At 32.0% G+C, this 20,798-nt stretch overlaps 1 protein-coding gene across 1 annotated transcript in view; it reads right to left on the bottom strand.

Moving 5' to 3' along the window:
• Positions 1–1,366: 1,366 nt before the first annotated feature.
• Dhc36C (Dynein heavy chain at 36C) overlaps positions 1,367–20,798 on the bottom strand; it is a 38,164-nt gene continuing 18,732 nt past the window's right edge. Inside the window, exons 20-38 of the mRNA XM_018550477.1 lie at positions 20,206–20,717; positions 18,763–19,109; positions 17,628–18,014; positions 15,998–16,616; positions 14,946–15,134; positions 13,403–13,932; positions 12,611–13,159; positions 11,643–11,834; positions 11,021–11,247; positions 10,195–10,565; positions 9,383–9,563; positions 8,772–9,070; positions 7,671–7,835; positions 7,348–7,588; positions 6,356–6,648; positions 4,145–4,382; positions 3,934–4,085; positions 2,755–3,036; positions 1,367–1,573 (exon numbers count right to left, since the gene is read on the bottom strand). Of these exons, the coding sequence (XP_018405979.1) occupies positions 1,367–1,573; positions 2,755–3,036; positions 3,934–4,085; positions 4,145–4,382; positions 6,356–6,648; positions 7,348–7,588; positions 7,671–7,835; positions 8,772–9,070; positions 9,383–9,563; positions 10,195–10,565; positions 11,021–11,247; positions 11,643–11,834; positions 12,611–13,159; positions 13,403–13,932; positions 14,946–15,134; positions 15,998–16,616; positions 17,628–18,014; positions 18,763–19,109; positions 20,206–20,717 (5,981 nt within the window). The remainder of the gene's footprint in view (positions 1,574–2,754; positions 3,037–3,933; positions 4,086–4,144; positions 4,383–6,355; positions 6,649–7,347; positions 7,589–7,670; positions 7,836–8,771; positions 9,071–9,382; positions 9,564–10,194; positions 10,566–11,020; positions 11,248–11,642; positions 11,835–12,610; positions 13,160–13,402; positions 13,933–14,945; positions 15,135–15,997; positions 16,617–17,627; positions 18,015–18,762; positions 19,110–20,205; positions 20,718–20,798) is intronic.

The raw sequence follows: 20,798 nt of genomic DNA, 5'->3' as shown, positions 1-20,798 counted from the left end.
TCCGCGCTTCTTCGCGGGAAAACTTTCAGCCTGGTTTGCGAAACACGCGCAACATCCAGGGACATCGCGCGTGAGACGTAAAATTATACAATGAGAAATATGTTTCGCGCAATAATCGCAACTGAAACGTAACCGGAGAGTGGGAGAGAGAGAAAGAGACAGAGATAGAGACAAAGAGAGACAGATAAATAGGTAGAGAGAAAGAGAGAAAATAATAGAGAGAAAGCGAACGGGAAAGAGACAGAGGGAGAGAAAACGAGAGAGGGAGAGAGAAGGAGAGGAAGGGAGATGCTCGCGTGGGATAGGGGGGTAGAGACGGAGCACACGGGATGAGATCAATACGGGGTCGCTAGGCAACGAGCCTCCGGCGATCTCGGTCCGGGTAGACAGGGTGCCGCCAAGCAAGCCGCTGTAGCCACCCCGCCACCCCCGTGGCAGCTCAACTCCTCTCTCTTTCCCCTCTGACAACCCCCTACTATTCCACCCCCGAAAGCGCCATATTCCACATAATAAATACCGGCAACTGTGCAACACGGCTCGCGGAATAACACGAGGAGAAGCACCGGCGAAAATGCTCGCCACCGACGATGATGACGACGACGCGAAAGGAGATCGACGAGAATTCGACGAGAATTCCTGACGAGTTTAATTAACGGATGGTCGACCGCTTTTGGAGTTTTATTCGAATTTCCTGTACTTTCGTCGATATTTCTTTCTTGTGATATTGTTAAACAATAGGAAATAGCGTTGTTAAGTAATAATTTTGTGTAATATTATTTTCCTTTATGCAAAATTTTTGATTTTAAAAATCTGTCTAAATAACATTTATAGATATAAAATATATTCTATTATAAGTATATTCGAAAAGATCTTTTTTATGTAAAATTTTAATAGAAATATTTTTCTGTTATAGAAGCAGTATTTTATAAATGTCTTATTTATTTAAAGTAAATATGAATATACTGTTTAATAACTAGTGACAATTATTTATACCGTTTCTCTCTTACGTTCTAGTTTTCAAAGACAGAGTATGTATATTCTGAGACGGAAATTCTCCATCATTCTACCATCATTAAAATTTTGCAAAAGTTACGGATGAGTATATATACATCCGCATTTTTTCTTAATCAAAAATTATACAAAAGCTTAATATTGCACAAAAATTGATTATCATAATTTAATTCTTTTTTTTTAAATAAATTCAGATCTCTGAAAAGAAAAATTGATTATTCTTTGCTGAAGCAGTTAAAGGAATTTAATTTGTTGAAGAAAGTAAAAAAGGCGACGTATGTATTTTCAACGGCAAGGTCACTAAAATGTTCAGTTTCTTAAGGATCTTCCCGTCTATCAGAAAAGCGTTCACGTATTAATCTGACAATTGGCACAGCATGGCTGTGCCACGCAGGATCCAATGTTCCGGCGGATGCGACGTCGGTAGCCAAATCGCGATGACGAAGTTGGTTGAATGGCCGGTGGTCGACAGCACACCCTTCCGCTCACTAGTCTTGTACACAGGACACGTGTACGTGTCTTTATCCCGCACCTGGTCCTTCGTCACCGGCATCAGCCAGATCTGAAAGCGTAATACATGCGACAAGTTGACGTTTTTCTCAAACGAAACGATGCTATTAGAGGCTCAAGCTAAGAAACACATAAAAGTCAACAAAATATCAAAAGGATTTTATTTTGATTCTTAATGTCAATAAACAAATTTTGTAAAGATCATTATTTTCACTTTTATAACATCAAAATAAAGTCATAATATTTTTTTTAAACAATATCATTAAAGGGTAATGTACCAGAGACACGAAATTAGTGCTTTTTTTAAAGCAACTATATGAGAAAAAAAAACTTCATGCTTGACTCACCTTTGTTAATTTCGTTTTAAAGTTCAATTTTCTGAGTTGAATTTTTACACGGTTTATCTTTTTTTTTGTCCAACATGACGAAAAAAAAATGAACCAAGCAAAAAGTTCAACTAAAAAGAATAGGTCTAACATGCTGATATGCTTTATATCTTTTGGGGTGCAACTTTCTTTTACATGATTTCATACTGTACATTGTAAAGTCTAAGCTTACAAGAAATTACGATTGAAAATCACAATAAATTAAAATAATAACAATAATATAATAGTAATGAATTGCAAGTGATATAAAACAAAATGCTTTTTTTACTTTACCGACATAACAAGCGATTATGAAAAATACTTATAAATGTATAAAGTATAAAGTGATAATTTGCAATGACAGAGAAATTGTATATGTATAGTGTTAAGTAGATAAATTGATATGCGAAAAATTTAATTTAATTTGTAACAATACAAAAGATATATGAATAAAGAAAATAAAAGTATAGAATTAAGTTAACCAATAATATTAATTAAAATCAATATAAGAACTGCGAAAGTGAAAAACAGCTAATCTGAAAATATAAATTAAAGAGGAAGAATGAATAAATGGTTATTTAAAATGATTATTTAAAATCATTTTTCAGTTACGATTCACTTTAATATCATTTTGACATTATCATAATTTGTTCTGTTCTGTTAACATTTAAACTATTTAAAGTTTCATTGCTCAATTAAAAATTCAAATGGCCAAGAAAAGCGTACACTGCATTTCTGGGAGAGTTTCAGAACATCTCTTTTTCAAGGAAGCTGCGTCCTTTCACAGAGAAATTTGAGTCGTTCGAGCATTGCTCGAGAAGCATCGAATTTAGCTGAAGAGATTGAACTTTGCTTTGTGTTCACTTACATAAGGCACGGCATCGTAAAGGATCTTTGGGAAGGATTCGTCGAGCTTCATTGTAGCCATATTGAAGCGAGCACCGTCAAGAAATAACCCATAAATGTATACTCCGTCTACCGGCGGATTTTCGAAAACTGTATTCTTCAAGGGGAAGAAATCGTAAACCAAGAGATCGATGGGAATGGAATACTTCCTCGCATAATTCTGACGGGCACCGGTGAGAAACGCTTGCGTGAAGTAAAAGCCGGAAATCCAGAATGACGTAGGAGGACCTTCCCTGTACCAAGTCTAAAAGAGACAATTACTCATTTTGATCGTTATGTAATCATTAAGATAATTTTAAATGGCTAAAGTTCTTGTTCTATAACTAAGTCTGATTTATTACGAAATATGAAACATTTACGTGAAGATCTTCCGTGTACCAACCCCTAAAAACGCCAGTTGCTTATATACTTTAATCATTAATTAAGATAAATTTAAACAATTACAATTTTTATTATATAAATAAATCTATTACGAAATACACCGTTAGATATCAATAGTAAAAATTTTATAATATGACAATAGTAAATTTCTTAAATAACATAAATAACTTAAAAAATAACATTTTATTTTTTTAACTTTCACGTGTATTTAAATGCAAATTAATTCATATCTGTTGTGATTTCGAAATAAACATTCACGTTCATATTATATGCACTTAATAAATAATAAATCATATTAATATATTTTTTTTTAGTTATATTATTTTAGTTAACACATCTTTTAATTGACGATATACATATTGAGTAGAAATAATGGCGATTTATAGAAATGATTAAAAATAATTAAAATAAATGAAAATAATTAAAAATAAATTGAGTATAATTTGACATTGTAAATTTAACAATGCATATAATATTCCCAACTACACGGCTTTATATAACAAAATAATAATTTTTATATAAATAAATACGTGTCATGTTATATATAATAATATATTATGTTAAAGTTAATACAACTTATTCTAAAATCGAAAAGCTGTAGTTTTAAAATCCTAATAAATCATATAATATATAATCTGCTTTTGCTTAATGTTATGATTTAATTAAAAGAGTGACAGAGAGCTAAGAAATAATATAATTAGAGATGTTCAATTTTTATGACAGATAAAGTGGTTCAAAATATATTTCCTCCTAATATTACCTGAAGAAAATTCAGTCTCTTCAGAAAATCGTATACATAGCTGCCAAGAGGCTTCAGGGAAGGATAAGAATTCATCATCCACACCTTGGGTATTCTGCCGATGATGATTGACGAGAAGACCTCTTCGAGATCGGGACTCATTATTACCAGGCCTAAACGAGTACAAGTAAAATTTAGAAAGAACACAAAACAAGAAACATAAGAACTTTACCCTTGATCGCCTTTTGGATGTTCACTAGACTGCTCCGGATGGTTTGCAGGAGTTTATTGAATCTGCTCATCTCTTGAACCAGTACGGTGTTCATGCTCTGCTTGTACAGCGTGGGGTATCTGTCCAGAGCAGCCGTTAGATCGTAGTCCTGCGGCAACCTCGACAGAATGTCGGCCGCGACGCCGTAAACAGTCTCATCCTGCGATTTCTCGGCGTCCACTTCTGCACGACCGGTGTCCTGATGAAAATCAGAATATTTTAGCGCGGGACGCTCGTAAACTTTTGACGAGGTCGCCGCACTGTTTTAATTCTATTAGAGAACTCAGATATCTAAGTAGGGACTTCGTTTAACTTAGATTGAAGAATAAAGACTCGACGCGCAAAGTTTAATAATGTTGTTAATTTTAATAGATATTGTGAATATTCTTTCATAGTATTATTTCCATATATTCGAATGTAATTTTGTATTCCTTTTTATTGCAAGTAATAAAATAATGTAAAAAGTAAAAAATAAATATATAGAGGAACTCATATTAAAATATAAAAATAAGATTAAAAAGATCAAAATAAATGAAAACAAAAGTATAAATGTCAAGTTAATAAAACGCCTCTATATTTAACCTTTCAAAAAATACCATACCCTACTAGTTTGTCGATACACTGTGTATAGCATACCCAATTTCATTACCCATCCAACTTTCATTACCCATAACTTTCATAAAAAAGAATATATTATAACAAGAATTTAAAAAATAAAATTAAGATTTTCTACAATTAAAATAACTAGGGTAAACTAGGATATTATGGCCATACGGATAAGATAGCCATAGGTTGTAATTTCTTTAATAATCGTTAAGTAGAGCGTTTTTGTAGTCGTTCTGAAAGACTATGGCCATCTTATCCGTTTGGCCATCTTACCCTAGTTTACCTTAATAATATATTGTATGAAGAAAACCTAAATCTCAAGAATGGAAACATATAATTTCTATTATACTTTCTATACACGTTCAACTTCGGGTTTTATTGAAATGTTTTATTTATTTCTTTTGTTTTAGCTAATATTCTTTCTGGGATTAATTCTATTACATAAATATTTCAATAACGTATTTGAAATTTTTGGATTGCAATAATAGTAAAAATATTACCGTCTTCCTTGATTTTCCTCCTTGACGCTAATCGCGTGAAAATAGAACGACATTGTTATTCAGTTATTTACATCATCAAGCGTAAGAACTTTCTTAAATAAATATTACTTACTTTGATCTCCTCAATATTCTGGGCAAAGATGAAAAAATAACAGGAATCTCGTTATTCCGTCGTAATGGAAGAATCGAGAAATTAAATGAAGATAAAGGAAAAAGTCAATAAATTATACAAGAGCGGATATTATTCACCTTATGGCGCTCAAAACTTTAATTCTTATGCAACACTATTCAGAGAACGATTACGAAAGTTTTATAAGAAGAATATCTCCGAAATTGAGAATACAAATGTATTAAATTTTATATGAAATTATGAAAATATATTTAAAAATATTTTATTTAATAGAATATATTATTAAAGTATTTCACTTTTATAGGAAAGTAAAACATTTTATTTAAATTGGAACGTTTTATTTTATTTAAAGTTATTTGTATTATACTTACTAAAAATGATTTAATTGAATTTTTACTAGAAGTCTAACTAAATACAAATCTAAAAATAATTTTGTTGTTTGTTATCAAAATAATTATACAATAGGGTGATATAATTTTGAATTCCATAATATAATTACAATATTGAACAAAATAAAATTTAAATCCAATTTTCGAAGATTAAATGAACAGGAAAAAATCGAACTTTGAAAATTGGATTCAAATCTTATTTCGTTTAAAATTGTATCATATTCGAAATTGTATCATCTTACCTTAATGAGACAATTAAGCTGATTACTAGAATATCGAAGCTTTTTTTCAACATTACTCAACATACTTGAATTTCTTACATAATTATTTTCGTAGTCCATTAAAATTATTTTCAGATTTGTATATTTAGTTAAATTTTTAGATACTTGAGCAAAATTGTTCATATATGCTCTTTATATTATACTTCACCGCCTTTTTTATAATTTATTTCGAATCGACCAGAACATGTTTATAAGCATGCGATAAATTCTCCTTATCTCGAGAACCGTAGAAGTGTAACAATCAATCTCGATGCTCGATTTAATACCTGAGTAGTTAAAATGGAGGACAGCATCAAGTAGCTCTCCTGCTGATCCTTAATGATGTCAGCGTTCTCGTGCATGCCGAATACACTAGGCATGGTGGTCATCGGCAATTCTCTCACGTAATCCAGGAACTGACTGTATTCGCTGACTGGCGGTATATAATAAAGGCCGCTGGGATCGAACAGATATTTCTGATCGGCCACGATCACGTCCTCGTGATAGAATTGTGTTAGGATCGTGTTCAGAGTCCGTCGGTCCCACTCGTCGGTCACACGACCGCCGTAATTGCATTCGCCTTGAAAAAATAGAGGATTAGGGGACGCGCTGATGAAAACTTGTTGTTTGCTTACCAATGCTTTGAACATTTTTGTCCATATAATTCGTTTATTTCTAACATTAATTAATTTAATCCATTGAATTTAATATAAACATTTTTTGTTGTATACGTTAATGTATAATATATTTATATATTTTATATTAATGTAATATATTTAATACTCTAAAACTTTTAGAATGGATCCCACTCTTAAAGATTAAAAATTAAGCCACCCATTTTTAAGATTAATAATAATTATTTTTATTCTTTTGAAATTAGGTCACTCCAAAGAATTTATAAATATAATTTTTATTTTTTATATATTATACTTTTTATATTTTTATATAAGATTGAGCATATTTATTTTTAATCAAGTTCCATTATTAATGTTAAAGTCAATGTTCAACTTAATTTCAAGTCTAAAAAGATTATTTTTGTGAATCTCATTATCAATTTTTAACACATTTATTTTTATGTCCATTATATTATTAATGTAAACTAAATTTCCGGCTTAATTTTAAATCTAATTAAAAAACATGAACCTCCATTATCTATCTTTAATATATTTATTTTTATATTTTTCTTAATGTGAAAATTTTATTCGCGCACGCGTTGCATGTGAGGGGTGTAATATAAAAATTTAGATAAGAGAGAAACAGCAGAATTTAATTCGGATACCAGTGAGATACTTCAACGCGGTGAACTGAACGTTGTCGTACTGATCGAGTAAGATCTTGAGCTGTAACACGCTGATGCGCAAATCTGTCTCGTTGAACTCATACTGATTGTTCCAGCCGATCGGCCCGAACTTCCGTCGCTCCTGCACGATGCCGTGAAAGAAACAGAGCGAGAAGAGCAGCCGTTTGAAAGTCACCCGCTGTTTCGACGTATCGAAGAAGTCGAGATCGCATATCGGATCCTGCCGCGATATTTAAAAAACGAATTTCTCAGAATTAATCTCTTATCTTCTTGGAGGGGGCGAAATGGGATGTTGCCTCTACCTGATGAAAAGACCGCAAGATATTCGCGCGAAGTCCTTTGGGAGGCTCGTTCGTCATCTTCACTCCGTTTTGCAGAACACTGACAGGAAAGTGCTCGACCGGATAGCTCGTCAGCCACAAACGGAAGTCGGGGTGTACCGTTTCCTTCGTAAAACTCTCGCATATCTAAATGTAATAAAATAAAAATAATAGAACAGTAAATAATGCAACAAAAGATAATGCAAAAAAAGTATATGAAACTACGTGACGAAAACATATTTTCTAATAGGTAGCTAAAAATTAAAGAATTAGAAGCAATACAAAATTTGTAATAGTTATATATTTAAGTTAAAAAATGTAATGAATATTAAATACTCCTAAATCTAATTATAAATTTAATATCCTTCAGCATGCAGGTTTTTAACATATTCATAAAAAAACTAAATTATAAAATTTAATAAATTTGTTATGTTCCCGAAAAGTAAAAATTATGTGATTCCAAATTAAGATTGTATTTAAACTTTTTAAGAGAACGTAATTTTAATTGAAATAGTATACGTGATGTTACACAATAAAGAATATTTTGTATTTGTGTAAGAATCCTTGTTTAAATTTTTGTATTTAATGTTTAACATATCCGTAATTTAAATTAATATTCAAAATTTCTCAGTATTAAAATAACAAAATTTATGAACAAATAAACAATTAACACAAACGATATTAAATCTTATAGGATCGTGAGAAATAAAAATAAAAATAAAAAACCAGCTTGATCGTTGAGGCTTGTTTCTCATTGGAATTAACACAAAATTATTTCTTTTTAAATACATGAATAATATATCATCATACATTAATCTTTAAAGGACAGAAGCCTATTTTTTAAATTTTACAGCTTTTCTTTAAATAAAATATGTTATAATTCATTATTTCATTGTATTCCGTGCATTAAAATGACACTGTTTTAATGCCACTATTCTAAGACTTTCCCATCTTTTAAAAATGAAATTAACATAAAAATTGAGGTGGATCTTCAGGAATACGTAAAATATTAAATTTAACACAAATCTCAACTGTATAATCCCTCATTGCAGAATAGTTTATACAATTAGTATAAAAAATTACTTTTTCCAGAGTGATCATAAAAGTCTTGGCGACATGACAATTTTGCAGCACCACCCACGTGCCGTTTTTTACACCTTCATCAATGAGACCCTCGGCTATAATCCCTTGACCTTGACCCAAAGATAGGGAGAACAGCCTACTGGCACCGAAGCCTTGATCGTCAGCGAACTTCAGAAGGATCGCCATGGGATCCGCGCCGGGTGTCAGGACGAATATCAACGGGATGCAGGAATGCGAGTCCGCGAAAGACGCCGCCAGATCGAAGGGCGGTGGCACGATGTATTGATGGCCTAATTGTTCTACCAGGTGATCCAAAATTTAGGTAAAAGTAAAGTAACAACGAATAGTTTTGGCTTTAACAATTCAGTTCTCAAGAATTCTCCTGGCTGCATTATATATAAAATTTCTCTCGTATTTTATGACGGGGGAAAAGAAGGTATGAAGGGATTAGCATTATAGAGGGACCTACTTCCTATTGTTGCAAAGAATTTAATTTCACCCTTTCGCACAAAATGTACGGCCTGCCCCAGATTCCCCGTACCATATTCTTCATCTGGGTCGATCTATTCTTAGATTTTAGTGACCTCCTTTCTTTTTTAACATAACTTTACCTTCGACGAATAATTGCACCGCCGGTACTATCTTGTCAGGACGAATGCAACGAAGCACCAGCATCTTCTCGAAGCTGCTCAATTTGTTCCAAGGAGCAGGAAAAGTTGTAGTATGAGGTTCCTTGTGATCAAATATCTTTTTCCACTCATCGATATTTCTTGTGTACGACTCTCTTATTCCCTGATTCACGAATTATAAAAACGATCTTGTTGCGTAATAAGTAAAACTTATTCTAATGAATCAATAAAAAAGGTTAAGAAATTCTGCTAAATTTCATGAAGATATTCGATTAATATTCGCAAAGAATTTTTTTATTAGCTTTGACAAAGATATTTAATTATTAACTTTTTACAGAAAATGTTTATGTTAACGTTAACGTAATTTTGAAAAACCACAAAAAGAAGGTGAAAACAGCACAAGTCAAACGCGGATGTTATTATTATACGCGATTATTATTATATTTCCATATTGTTTTATTATATCTATATTTTAACAGAAAATAAATTTAATTTATTAAGCCTATATTGTAACATATATTATTGCTCGTTTTTGCTATCTTTTAATTCAATTTTTGCAATTTTTTTTGCTATATAATTTTTATTGCACAGAAGAGAACCAAAATTCACAAAACGTTTATGATAAAATTGTCGTTCGCAATTATGAAATATTATTAATATTTCAACAATAAATGTTTGACATTCGAATTGAGCTTTCATTGATTATTTTTATCGTCTTTTTATGGATTTATTTTTAGTTTTCTTTTTCTTTTTTTTCTTTCTTTTTAATTAATGATCATCTCCGGGAAGTTTACCGTAAATCCTGGCACGCTGTCCAATCGGCAAAGCTCGTCCCAAGACCTCGCTGGCAGCCATTCGGTAGGATTGGCAAAGGGATTCTCGAGGCCAACGCCGCCGGTCAGCAGGAACATCCATTGGACTATCGAGAGCTGGCCCTGCTTGTTTAACAAGTTCACGGACAGCAAGAGCGAGAAGAGCAGCTTGTCCTTCTCGAAGAGCGAACGGCATATGTTGACGTAAAGGGAATAGGTGAAGTACCTGGTGAGGTCCTTCAAACGCTGCTTTATTTCCTCTACTGGCGGAGTGTTGTCAATCGTATTCTTGAAGAGATTGACGAACCATGCGAGGGAGTACTGGTACATTGGATCGATATTCGCTAGCATGACTGCGAAAAAGATTAACGAACGGTATATTGTATCGACAAATGTTACTTTCGCGTAAGTTTTTGTTTAATTATCATAAGATTTTTTGTAGACTTTGATAAACATTTAAATATATATTATTATTATATACAAAATATATTTTAAGTATATATAATTATTTTTAAATATATATTATCATTTTCTATTTATATATTTAGATATATTTTATATTTATTTTTAAAAATTTAACATAATTTCGAAAATATATGAGTTTAAAAGACAGGTAATTAAAATTTCCACAAGAATTAGAGTTTAATACTATTTTTACATTATCAGAGATAAATCTACATATTCCATTTTTATAGATTTTAATCAAATTTGATTCGAAAGTAATTGATTTAAATTAAGCGATTTTCTAAATTTTCTAAATTTTTCTCAAACTAAATAAATGTTAGTTTTTGTTTGCATTCTTGCTCACCAATTGTGAAGAAAAGAACGGTACTGTAGACTGCAATTGGCGTGTACTGCAATCTCGCCGCGTCGATCGACTTCTCGGTAATTTCAGCGGCAGTCTGTTTAGTTTGAATCTCGTTAGCCAGACTTTTCGATGAGCTCAACACACCGATGGCGGTTTCGTCCTCGAGGATATTCTGTTTGGACGTGGACAGCACCTCCAAGATCTTATTCTCTATCTCCTTTAACATCCTGCGGAAAAACGTTGTAAAATATTGTCCATCGGAGCAACGATAATCCTGAATTGCGAATTGGCAAATCTCTTTAGAATTTAAACTATTTATTTACATTCAAAATTTATTTCATTAATACTAATATCAACATATATTCACTCTGTCATTACGGAATTATCGACACTTAATTTCATCAATTAAAAATGAAATGAATATAAAAATTATTAATGACAAATTTTGCTCCTCTCTTAGCGATATAAATATATTTTTAACATGCAGTAATTTATAAATATAAAAAATTTAAATAATTGTTCAATCACATTACAATGATTTAATTATTACTGAATACTTTTTTTAAGATAATAACGTAAAGATTAATTGAATGTGTAAAATAAAAAGATGTTTTATTTATACTTTTTGTTAGCTGCTCCTTGAACTATCAGCTGATTTTTCTCGGATTCGAGCTCGGGTTTTTCCTTTGCAACGACTATTCCTAGAAGTTGATCGTCCAGACCGCCCGGAGTGATCATGAAGTTCAACAGAGTCACTTTTACTACTACTTCTGGCAAATAGTGTGGATTTCGCAATTTCGTAGTGATGTAATATCTACGGAAATCACACACACACACACACACACACATACATAGTTGAAAATTTGTGTTAAACTTTCACATTTCATGTTTCCAAACGATCCATCCAAATTGTTGTGTTAATTTAATACAAGATGAATATGTTAAAATAAATATGTGTACGTAATAAAACATCATGTGAAAAAATAATACAAACAATGTAACATTTTAACACTTTTTCAGTAAAATTAATTACATTTAAATTAATGTGTTAAATTAACAAATTAATATTCATTTTTTAATCATTTATCTTAGATTTTACATTTTAAAATTATATCATTTTTATGTTATTTTTTGTTACTTAAAATTTGTATTATTTTAATACTGAGTAATGTTAGATATCAATTTAACATGAAATTTAACACGAATAACATAATCATATTAATATTCAGATTAAAAATTCAATAAAAATTTTAACAAGTGTCAGTTTTAACACAAGTACAAAATGTCGTCTTTTTCTGGAGAAATTTTTACCATCAGCATATAAATAAATCTTATGTACACAAAATTAATGACAAATAACAAATTAATAAAAACAATTTATATCAAATATTAATTTATACCATTATTAAATTAATAAAAATAGTTTATATTAAATTTATTCTCATCTCATCAAATTTTTACTAATTTTAGATTCACTTAGAAGCATTTTAGATATTATTAAAATAAAAAATAAAATATAAATTATAAATTAAGCTTATATTTAGAATGTCAAAAGCGAAATAATAATTTTGAATAAGTTGACAAACTTACCGAAATTTATCAGAATATTCAATGATGCTATCGCCGATTTTAATACACAACGCACCGCCGGATCTGAAGGTTTGCTTCATCAGTAACGGTTCTAGAACCGCATCCAACTCCTCGCCGATGTTTTCCAGCAGTACCGGTTGCCCGAACTGCACGGCGTTCTCCAGAATCCTCATGTAATCCGGCTGTGTTAATCTGACGACGTGCAGATTCAACGTCTTCTCCATATTCTTCACCCATTTGTTTGCCTGACCCTGTGGATCGATCATAAGCGGCCAACGACGCGAATTTGTGACGATTATGGCGTTGTCGATGGAGAATAGATCGCTGGGTAAGCCGAATATGTTCCAGGCACGGATGAGTACTGGATCACCCAACACTTGCGTGAGCTGGAAGTCCTGAGTACACACTACCTTCAGATTGGTGCAGAACTCTACCCAGTTCTCCACCTGTCTCTGCCGGTATTGCATCGTAAAGACGCCGAGGTAGGCCACCACGCCAGAACCGATCAGGATATCGCCCGTTAATCTGTGATAGACTTCTCCGAGCGATCTGTTAGTAATCGCAAAGTTTCGAATTATTTTGGATATTAGACAAACAAGAAAAGCTCTAAGAAGAATATAAATCGTAAAAGTAAAAATGTCAATTATAGTCAACACTAAAATATGTTAATAGCTTGAAGGTCTTAAATGTGACTTTCAAATGATATAATTAAACTAATTATACTAAATTGGATAATAAAAATTGTGTGCACATATTCAACGTGTAAAAAGTTATACTTTATATTATCATTACTTAGCGGTCTCGGACCATCTGGTATATTCGCCACCGAGGCCTCCGATAAGTTCTTCGGCCCTTCTCAGCTTCTCTTCGCAATCCTTTACCTCGTCGGTCATTGCTTGGTATTCCGCTCTTCGTTGCGCCAGCAGAATTTCTAGTCGGGCCAATTTCTCTCGCACTTCCTGCAGCTGGTTCCTCTTCAACGTCAGCTCTTCCATCGCCGCAGAATAGTCAGCTTCGGCTTTCGCCAGAGCTTGCTTCTTCGGTGCCACCACCTTAGCGACCTTGTCATACTCCGACAGAGCGAACACCCAGCGGCAAAGACCTTCGCAAGCGGTCGACACCTGCCTGATACGCTCCGGATCAAAGTTCGGATTCGTTAGGATTGTTGTGCGGATCTTGATCATGATTCGCTCCGGGATGTTGTCCTTGTCGTAATTTAGCAACGATTCTAGAAACCGGATGTCCCCCAGAATGCGAAGTGACGGTTTCCAGTAGTCGTCTATCGGACCCTCCGGTCCCTGCACTCTCTCCGGTTTCACATCCTGCACAATTTTCAAAAGAATTTTTAATTCGCCGATGCTGATGGTGGGTTTATTAAATCCAATCAATTATAATCCTTTCGGAGTTGGATCTATTGAATCCACTCAATTATAAATCTCTTTGCCAAATAGATCAAACAATTCAATTTTCTTTATGTTCCATCTGCAAATCTGGATTGTTCTTATTAAAATATATTTAGCATTTGTTTTTTTTTATATGAGAACTATGTCATTTGATAGATCCACAGAAAGAGGGGCATAGAGAAAGAGAGAGACAGGGGGAAAAGACATAGTTTTGGAATTACTTTTTAAAAATCATAGCAAAATATTTCAAAAATATTTTATAATTTAACAAACTCCTAGATATAGAAAATATAGATTCTATTATATTATTTCTTTTTGTATTAATAAAATTGGAAATACAACCTTTTATTAATTCTATATTTAATTTATAATTTTTTAATGTATCTAATAATTTAAATAATAATTTAATAAGTTATCTTTTTATATTTTATCTTAAACAAATTTTTCTTACGACAAACCTACATCCCCATTTTGACAAATTTTGGATCAACCATACATTTAATTGTACGTTTTAGTCAATATAAATTAAATTATAAATTTCACAGATCCAGCGTCGATAATTATATTGCAAATTGTCAGCTTCAAAGGAATGAGCAAAAAAAAAATCAAATTTGAAGCAAACTTTGACATAAATTTATGTATAAATGTGTCATTATTCCACATTACATATTATAATAAAATATTTATATATTATAAATTTATGTGTTATAATATCTGTTCGTCTGTGTTTTATTTTACATTAATAATACAGTCAATTAGATTCCATATAAATATGTATTTTGTACACATTAATATTTATGTGTTATATTACTCATGCAAGTTTGAAACTAAATATCATTTAACATCGATTAATTTTCTGTTTCTGTCAATAAGCATCAAAGCAACACTTATTTATTTATGTATTGTTTATATTTCACAATTATTTAATATACCTTAAGTATGCAAATCGCTTCCATGACCAATCGCACGCCGGCCGGCGGACGTTTCATGGACTTCACAATCTGGATGTCCTGAGGAGTTAAGGTATTCAAAGCGGCATTCGCCGCGTCCAGTATTGGCATCACTTCCTGAAGATTCGCGTCACATTCAGCGCGGATCTCTTTGGCTTCCGCGGCAACGATCTAGTATTTATAATTATTGATCATTAAATCCCGCAAATTTATTTAAAATTATTTATCACAAAATAAATTAATTATAAAAATGTTTTAATATATCCATATACATAAAGAATTAAAGTAACTTGATCTCGGAAACAAACTTAGAAGATTATATAAGACCGGTTAATTAATAGTTAATTCTTATTTTAAAATTGTCCTTAATAATGTCTTAAAATGCTAATAAGGCTCTTTGATTCATAACATATTAAGACAGTCTTAAATATAAAAATCGACTATAAACACCGATTTAAAATTGAAAATGCAGAAACTGATTAATTTGACAATTTCTAACTAGCATCAAAGTCTTATAACCGTAAAATATAAAATTAAATTATTCAATCACACTGTTTAACATTAAAATTCTCTCCAAAGTATCATAATGCTCTAAAGACTTTTTTTCACGCTAATCATAAAAAATAATTGGCGAAATCTGCATAACATATTAGTATTTTAAATAAATTAAGATAAATATAGAGCAAAGATAGTTTGATCATTTTTGACATTTTTCATGGCAAAACAAAAACTTATTTCTTAATACAATCAACGAAATTTAAAAGTAAAATTCAAGAATTTTTAAAACGATTTTAGTTCATTATTCACTTATTTTTATCAAGTTATGGTTATTTGAATTTTTAATTTTCTATATAATTACACAGTTCAAGTGCTTCTAATATTTGGAGCAAAGCTGTAAATCGAACAATTTTTACGCATTAAAGTTCTTGTGAGAAATGAATAAATAAATAATTAACATAATAATAATTATAATATATCAACAAAAAAGACAATAAAGATGCTGAGATATATTACAGTGGTAAATTTGTTCTCACCATAGCGGCCTGCTCGTCCTTCTTAACGATCTGCTCGATCTCGCTGGCTTCCTCGCTCTGTTGCTGCACGTCCAGGAACATGCCCTCCACATCTTTCGCAGCCACCAGCAGTTTCGGCCGAAGAGCTACCAAAATTTGTTGCATCCTGCTGACTTCTTTGCGCGTGCTGTCCAATCTGTCGAGACCAGCTTCGTACCTTCTCTTACCCTGCAGTACCTCCTTTCGTTTTCGATCTAGTAGATCCTTGAACGTGTTGATGAGCTCCAAGTAGGACGTCGGCGTGACATAATTGTAACGAGTCAGCCGCCTCAGGAAATCCCTTGTCAGCTCCTGCGTAGACGTATGAAAATACTGACACATTGCGATGCATGCATGACGTTCGTCACTCGGCATTTCAATCTCGCTAAGGAACTGTGTGGCGACCGCGAGCAGGGCATCCTCGGGCCAGGGTTGCAGCCAGTCGATGGTACAGCAATTCACCAGCGCAGGGAACTTGCGGATCCGGGTGCGGAAATTATCGCCAATCGGCGACATCGTCACCACCACGTGTAGGTGCTCACGCACCGTCTGTACGAAGAAATTGAAGAGCGCTACCGGACTGCCGTCCGTCTGAACGGATCTAAACACGATTCAGATAAGTTAATATCAATCCCACTTTATTTTTTAATTATTATTTTAAGTATTTAAATTAAAGTAAAAGGTATCGCTTCAACTTTTTAGAAAAAAAATGTTTCGATTAAATATACGTGTCAGAAGGCACCTTTGTGTTTTGATAAACTAAATATTTTTTCTTTTTTAGATTAATAAAAATTCCTACTGCATCAAAAAAAATTTGTTCTATTGTATATATTTATGCCCGTCCCATTATAATTATGCATAGAATAATTTCTGATGCATGTATTCAATTAAAATATTTTGTATTTCTGCTTGTGGCATTTAGAATTACTTCGTGAAATCAGTTAAGCAGACTAAAACAAATTGTTTTCAAAAAATTATTTCGGAAATATTTTAAACTTCAATCAACTATATTTCTTGTATATATAATACAATACCTACAGAGTAGTTTTTATTTTTTGTGATCCGATGTTTTGATTTTTAATCTCAAGTAACTTTAAAGCTCAATATATAAAATGATTAATTTCTGTTTTGAGCTTCAATCCGGATTTTCCAAGTATATTAATCAATTTCATCAAACGCGCTCTTAATTAATAGGAAAATTTTAAAACATAAACATCTGTTTTAAAATGTAAATTTATATTTGCCCAATGAAGAAATTTCTCTCTAATTATAATCTTTCAGTTTATGTTAATATTTATCGATAAGTTAAAATAAATATATATTATTTCACGTGAAAAAAATCTTGGAGAAATCAACGTGAAAAATAATTATAAAAACCAAAATTAAAAGAGATAACATTCTCTATATTTATAATATTCAAAATTTTCTGTACATTATTATACGTTTCGAAGAATGGTAGCATGATTATTAATTACTCAAACAATTCTGCTCTTATTACACAGATTTAATAAACACAGTCTACGTCACGAAAGATGTAATATTATCGTTAATTAATCAAAAATTTAATTATCCGATTTCAGTGGAATATTAATTCTATTCGTGGAAAACAAACCTATCTCTCTGCCGATCAATAATCCGCATTTTCTCACAGATCTCGGACTTCTCATCCGCTGCGAAAAGATTGGGCACTTCGCCGGAGTTGAGCAGATTGCTGATGTCTTCGAGAAAAGCCTCTTCCTTGATCTGCGTGTCCATGAAGAGGAAGACCGTGTGCAAGTCGCTCGCTGCGCTCTTCCGTAGGATATTCTTTAAATCCTCGTGCCACTCGTACATGCCATACTGCTGAGATATCTGCACCTGGAAAAGCTCATAGTCGGATATATGAGACGCCAACTTCGTTAGGGATTGCCGTCCGGAACCGCCCATGCCGACCAGAAGAGCGTGGCTGCGCGGCTGCATCATCACCCGGCAGATCTTCGAGAGATGCTCTATCGCAAATCTGAGAGCAAATTAATTCGTTAAATTAGTTGTCTAATCGATCGCTTTAATCAAATTTACTGCAAAATTTTCAACAATCAAAAGCCTTAATCCTTACAAAAATTAGTACCATACGTATTAAATTGATTAATGATTAATTACTTATTTTGAGTAAATGCCCTAACTACGGTAATTTTAACATTCAAAATAAGTAAACACTATCCGTAATTTAGTACTTATATATAATATTATAATATTATTTTTAGAACCTGATAGCATCAAAAATAAACATAAATTCAAGATCTTTTTTAAATCAAGTATTGCGTAGAATTAATTTTTATTTTATAAGAATATATATTTGAGATATTATACAATATCTAAGCTACTTTGCCAAGTATTGAAGATTTAAAAAAAAAAGTAGACTGTGAGCAAAATTTCTCTCCGCCACTAAGTAATTACTATTTTATGTATTTTCTAAGACTTCTCGACAGTAATTTTGATGTAATCTTTCATTATATTAATAACTTTTTTTAAATTAGTACACTAAAAAAAGATCACTAATTTGATTTAACTATTACTTTTTATTAAATAAATATTTATATTTACTGCAAGTTTAGATTTTTAATATTATTAAAAAAAATACGTAGTAAGATTCAACAAATTTTTTTTTAAATAGAAGAATAGATTTCTCTATTTGCTTTGTATGACTTTTACAATGTTAATTTAATGCGATTAAATCAATTTTTTTTCGAAATTAATTAAAAACATACCTGAAGAGCACCAAGTCCATTGGCGTCTTTGAGATATCGTTGTACTCCGCGAGGTATTCATCTACCACTTCAGCGAGAGCGTCCCAATCTTGGATCTCTACATACAATTTCTGTTCAGCGATCGGATCATGAAAATTGCAGTAAATGAGATTTCGCAGATGCACCTCCGTTATTTCTGCACCAGGCTCGTCCTGTAAATCCCGGAAAAGACGATTCATGTCGTCGCCCATGCGCTCCTTTATAGTCTTTCGGATCTGTTCCACCAGCCATCTACTGTCGGCTTCATCGACCAACCGATCTCCATAAACTCGAAGAACTTCGTGAACCCATAGCCGCTTCATACTTACCTTAAAAATTTATTAAACAAAAATCATTTAATTCTATGCAATAAATATTTTTTAAATATCAATATTTTTAAGAAATTCTTTACAGTTTTTTAAGATATTTATTAGCATCATTAAATTACTTATAACAATTTAATTTAGATGTTACCCAATTTCAGTTTAAAATTGCGTTTCAAGAACAAAAATTGAATCGACACACAATTTTTAGAACTACAATAGATATGTATATTACTTCATATTATACATATGTATACACATATGTATACTATCATTTATGTACTGAAAAGTCCTTAATTCACACGATTAAATTATTCGCTTTTTTTTTAAATATTAGGAACACCAAGTAATTAGTTATAACATTCATATACAATTTTTTTAAATATACAATCTTAGAAATATTTTCTGCGGATGTTAATACATAAGAATTGCATAATTTTTAAACACTCATAACAATAATGTTATAAAAATTAACTCGAAACACAAATAATCCATATCAAAAAATTAACTGGAAAGTTATCGTGTGGATACTTACAGAAAAGTTAAGCAACAAAAGGAAAGCCAATAATGTATTATACATAATAAATTTTGTTCAAATATGTTTTAGTACTTATCCTCTACTAATTTATTTAATGCGAGACATAATAAAAATTCACCAGAAATTTTCAATAAAAATTCTATTTTCAATAGAATTTTTATTTGAATTGCGAATATTATTCATATAATTGCAAACGTTAAAATAACATTATTATTATAAAATAAGGTTTTTTTTTATATATGTTGTCTGTCCACTTAAATTTACATTCTGTAAAAAGTTACATACAAAAGGCGAATAAGAAATTTGGATGCAAATTTATCGTAAATACTTGAATATTACATCATACCACTTGCTCATAAATTAATGAAGAATACTAAAACATAAAGGCAAAGTCTGTTTACTACCTTTCCTTGTAAGATCCAGCTTAAACGGAATAATGCATTTTTCTACTTAGTTGATGTATATAATAAAGTCTGATATACTTTTTAAAGAATAATTGAAATTCTTCAAAAAGGAAGATATAGGAGTAAAATTAAATATTAATAATTTTAAATTTTTTCATACTAAATCGATGATGGCTTCGGGAGTAGAGAGCAGCACGCCTTGAATGACCCGTGAAAAATCCCGCAGATTGAAGAGATAATGTGACTTCGCAGGGGTCGGTAGCAGGTTCATTCTGGTCTCCTTATACACGTCCAGAGTGGCGTAGACCAGCTGATCAATGCAGGGATCAAAAAAGTCTGGGAAGCCACGGGTAGTAAAATGCCAGGCGGTAATCCTGCCAAATATAGTGATCAGGACGTCGTCATCAAATTCCGAGATCGCCAGAGTGACGAAATGCCGCTTGAACCGTGGCGTGACGTCACGTCCGCCCACAGGCGGACCCATCGCACATATCAGCTGGATGTCTACGAGTTTGATCGGTACCACATCTTTCCGATCATACCAAGTCCAGTGATCAAGCCATTGACGCAAAAGCTCGATGGGAGGCTGAGCGCCAAATTGTTCCTTCTGTGGCATCGACACGTCGTCTACGAAGATCACCCAGTGCTGGCCAGGCGGCGCACCATATAGACCTTATCAGAAATAATTACTAAATAATAACGGTGATTATATAATGATGATGATGATCATAATAATGATAATGATGACAAGCA

This window comes from Cyphomyrmex costatus, unplaced genomic scaffold (genome assembly GCF_001594065.2).
Source record: "Cyphomyrmex costatus isolate MS0001 unplaced genomic scaffold, Ccosl1.0 scaffold998, whole genome shotgun sequence".
Lineage (NCBI taxonomy): Eukaryota > Metazoa > Arthropoda > Insecta > Hymenoptera > Formicidae > Cyphomyrmex > Cyphomyrmex costatus.
This window is presented reverse-complemented; position numbering and strand designations above follow the sequence as displayed.